The sequence below is a fragment of the Electrona antarctica genome (genome assembly GCF_951216825.1).
Source record: "Electrona antarctica genome assembly, chromosome: 5".
In the NCBI taxonomy this organism is placed as follows: Eukaryota; Metazoa; Chordata; class Actinopteri; order Myctophiformes; family Myctophidae; genus Electrona; species Electrona antarctica.
The window spans coordinates 1069917-1074183 of NC_136810.1; the positions used below are offsets into that span (position 1 = coordinate 1069917).

Consider the following 4267-nt stretch of genomic DNA (forward strand, 5'->3'; position numbering starts at 1 on the left):
CCCAGCTGGTCCTCTATCAGTCACTCCTCACTCATTCACCCCAGCTGGTCCTCTATCAGTCACTCCTCACTCATTCACCCCAGTTGGTCCTCTATCAGTCACTCCTCACTCATTCACCCCAGCTGGTCCTCTATCAGTCACTCCTCACTCATTCACCCCAGCTGGTCCTCTATCAGTCACTCCTCACTCATTCACCCCAGCTGGTCCTCTATCAGTCACTCCTCACTCATTCACCCCAGCTGGTCCTCTATCAGTCACTCATTCACCCCAGCTGGTCCTCTATCAGTCACTCCTCACTCATTTACCCCCAGCTGGTCCTCTATCAGTCACTCCTCACTCATTCACCCCAGCTGGTCCTCTATCAGTCACTCCTCACTCATTCACCCCAGCTGGTCCTCTATCAGTCACTCCTCACTCATTCACACCAGCTGGTCCTCTATCAGTCACTCCTCACTCATTCACCCCAGCTGGTCCTCTATCAGTCACTCCTCACTCATTCACACAAACACTGAGGCGTTGCACTGAAGATGGATAAAGAAAGCATAGTGTTTCCTAGATGTATGTATGTCACTGATGAAGATCTGCTTTGTTACTGTGTGTGGTGTGGTGTGTGGAGCAGCAGCAGAGAAAGTGTCTATAATAAAGTATATTCTATGATCTTCCAGCAGATCTAACATGAAGGTGAAACCGTGCTCCGTCAGACTGAAAAGACTAGCTTGTGCTTTGTGTGCAGGTTTGTTTCTATTTCTTTATTTTAATATAGATATGAAATGCAATGCAAATGTTATATTCTCTCGCTATATGTGTGTGTATGGTAGCGTCAGTACAGAAAGTGTTTGACATTAAATATCTACAGGACATCTTTGTTGCCCTAATAAGGAGTATGCCAAGGAGTATGCCAAGGAGTATGCCACACTGACTTCACAAGGTACAATAAATACATGTATTGGCTATAGCTTTACAGTCAAATCATGTTTCAGTGTTTATTTTTAAAAAGACAAATGACAGATGACTCAAAGTCCTGCTCACATCTTGCCTGCTGTGGTGGAAACAAAGGCCAGGAAGCCTAATGGTATTGTGAGCATAGATCAGCTATTTTCACAGTTTGATGTGTGCGTGTGTGTAAAAAGCCTAACAAAATAAAAAATGTCTCTATTCCAGTTGACACAGACTGCCTCCTGTCCTGCGACACCTTGCCTTCTGTGGTTACGAAAAGCTCCAGATCAGCTATTTTCACAGTTTGATGTGTGCGTGTGTGTAAAAAGCCTAACAAAATTAAAAATGTCTCTATTCCAGTTGACACAGACTGCCTCCCGACCTCTGTGGTTATGAAAAGCTCCGGCAGGAAAAGGTCCTTCAAAACCAACAGAATAGGTGAATATTATAACATTGTGAGCATGTGAAATAGGTATAGTGATATAGTGGTAGATCAGCTATTTTCACAGTTTGATGCCTTTTGTGGTTAAGATGACACTTCCAATTTTCTCTATTATAGTTGACTATGACGACTCCACCTCAACCAGCTCCTCCAGCTCTGAAAAGAAACCCAGACATGGTGTGTATATATTAGAGCGTGTTATTGTTTGATGTGTACTCCTAAGTGCCTAATGTCTAAAGTATTTAATTACATCATATATCTTCCTGAAGCTCTGCCACGCGAAGCCAAGTCATCAGCAGTCGAACAAATAAAAGGTACACTCACTCACTCACTCCACTTAAAGGGTTGTAGAGCTGTCTGCTGGTGTGTGTGTGTCTGTGTGTGTTAGCAGACAATGCAACACATTTCTTATTGTCTCTTGTTAATGAGCCTAAAAGCATTTTAATTCTCTCCTGTAGCTGAGACAAAGTCCTCAGATTCAGAGTCATCCGTCTTTTCCCATTTGGGAGACCCAACATACACTCCAGAGCGTGCAAATTCGATGTCCCCCTTGAGCCTCACGCCCTGCCCTTCACCCACCTCCACCCCCCCAAGAGCCTCACGCCCTGCCCTTCACCCACCTCCACCCCCCCAAGAGCCTCACGCCCTGCCCTTCACCCACCTCCACCCCCCCAACAGCCTCACGCCCTGCCCTTCACCCACCTCCACCCCCCCAAGAGCCTCACGCCCTGCCCTTCACCCACCTCCACCCCCCCAATAGCCTCATGCCCTGCCCTTCACCCACCTCCACCCCCCCCCCCCTTGAGCCTCACACCCTGCCCTTCACCCACCTCCACCCCCCCTTGAGCCTCACGCCCTGCCCTTCACCCACCTCCACCCCCCCAAGAGCCTCACGCCCTGCCCTTCACCCACCTCCACCCCCCCTTGAGCCTCACGCCCTGCCCTTCACCCACCTCCACCCCCCCAAGAGCCTCACGCCCTGCCCTTCACCCACCTCCACCCCCCCCAACAGCCTCACGCCCTGCCCTTCACCCACCTCCACCCCCCCCAACAGCCTCACGCCCTGCCCTTCACCCACCTCCACCCCCCCAAGAGCCTCACGCCCTGCCCTTCACCCACCTCCACCCCCCCAATAGCCTCATGCCCTGCCCTTCACCCACCTCCACCCGCCCAAGAGCCTCAAACCCTGCCCTTCACCCACCTCCACCCCCCCAATAGCCTCATGCCCTGCCCTTCACCCACCTCCACCCCCCCTTGAGCCTCACGCCCTGCCCTTCACCCACCTCCACCCCCCCTTGAGCCTCACGCCCTGCCCTTCACCCACCTCCACCCCCCCACGAGCTCCTGCTGTCGTGAAAAGCAGGAAAAGAAAAGTCACTAAAAAAGGTGTATATCTGGACACAGTCAAGCTGTGAATGATGTTGACAGAAATTAATTGGACAGAAGTAAATTAGTTTATTTGTATTTCACTCAGTCAGAACAAAGTGCTGATGACTCAAAGTACATTTTATTTTAGCCTTATGTAATCTTATTGTCATCTCTCTACTCTGCACTTCATTCAGGCCGCCGTCCTCTTGCACAAGAGGAAGCATTGCCCGAGGCTGGTCCGTCAAGGGCACATTCCTCCTCCTCTGCTCTCCCCACCAGATGCACCATCTACAGGAGGAAGAAAAGGGAGGAGAAGGACAGGGCGGTCCTCGCTCAGCACACACATGGAGGGCAGAAGGCCGGTGACCCCTGCAATGAATGTGGCCATGCTAGGAGGGCAGAGACGGGCCATGCCTATTTTAAGGGCGACTACTACTGCACGGTAACAGACATGCACCAGGCGGGCAGGGTCAAGTGGCTGAAGGAACGGGGGGCTGACGAATCCAGGCTTCCGAGGACCACCGCCTGGAGAGTGAAGCACGGTAAGAGCAGCGGTGATAGCTGTTTGTGCCAGCTGGGCGGACAGCTAAAAAAATAAGACTACGGACGCAGCTACCTTCGTGGCTGTGGGCGCTTTTGTGCAATGCACGAGTGCAAGTCAGTGGAGCTTTGGCTGGCTGAAAAAAGACTACATGTGTGAATCAAGGCCCAGCACGTGTGTGTGTGTGTGTATTCTTGGGGTTTAAGCTATTTTCTTGTGTGTGTGTGTGTGTGTGTGTGTGTGTGTTGGTGGTATAAAGTAGACCTTTAAGCAGTACCATTAATTAACAGAGTGTGCACCCTAGCTGCATGTGCTCAAGCAAGGTCACAGAGCGACAGAAAGTTTTCTATATAGGGTCTGAGAAAGTAGAGACACGTCAGAATTCTCCATGACAGAACAAGCCTTCTGTCCTGCTTCCAGGGGCCCCGACCGACGAGCTGATATGGAGCGAATATGATTCGCGAAATAACAGGTCGTATATATGTTATTCATATTCAAATGCTGTTCTTATTCATTTCAGGGGAATGCCCCCATGTAATCAATAAATATATGCCGGGCTAGGGCTAATCGGTAACACTGAGTTCTGCCTTTCATTGTACGGTGGAATGATTAGAAGATCAAAGCTTTGGGTAGTGGGTAATCTCTGTGTGTGTATTTGCCCCCGGACCTCAGGATAAACAGAGCACTCCCACACCGTGTAGCATCAGGCTGGTGACCCTGCGACGTCGAGCATATCCGTCTGCGGGCTTCTCATACAACAGAGATAGACCAACCCAAAAGACCAAACAGCCGTTTTCCTGCAAAAACTTGGGTGTTGCACTAACTTCGGGTCCCATAACAAAAGGTATGCATATATTCTATGCTTATTATAGGCGAAGTGCACCACCTTAAAGCTACTTGTAGGAGAACTAAATTAAACTAAATTTAGGCCAAAACCATTAATGGGAAAACATAAACATATTAAGTGATCTGAGTACTGA

The 4267-nt window shown here is 49.7% G+C and overlaps 1 protein-coding gene across 1 annotated transcript; it reads left to right on the forward strand.

The window, feature by feature from the left end:
* The first annotated feature begins 658 nt into the window (after positions 1-658).
* LOC306923156 (uncharacterized protein) lies at positions 659-3494 on the forward strand. Its single transcript, XM_079501184.1, has 5 exons — positions 659-733; positions 1297-1374; positions 1496-1555; positions 1648-1692; positions 2941-3494. Exons 1-5 carry the CDS (start codon positions 676-678, stop codon positions 3342-3344), a joined length of 645 nt encoding a protein of 214 aa, XP_079357310.1. The 5' UTR covers positions 659-675; the 3' UTR covers positions 3345-3494.
* Positions 3495-4267: the final 773 nt, after the last annotated feature.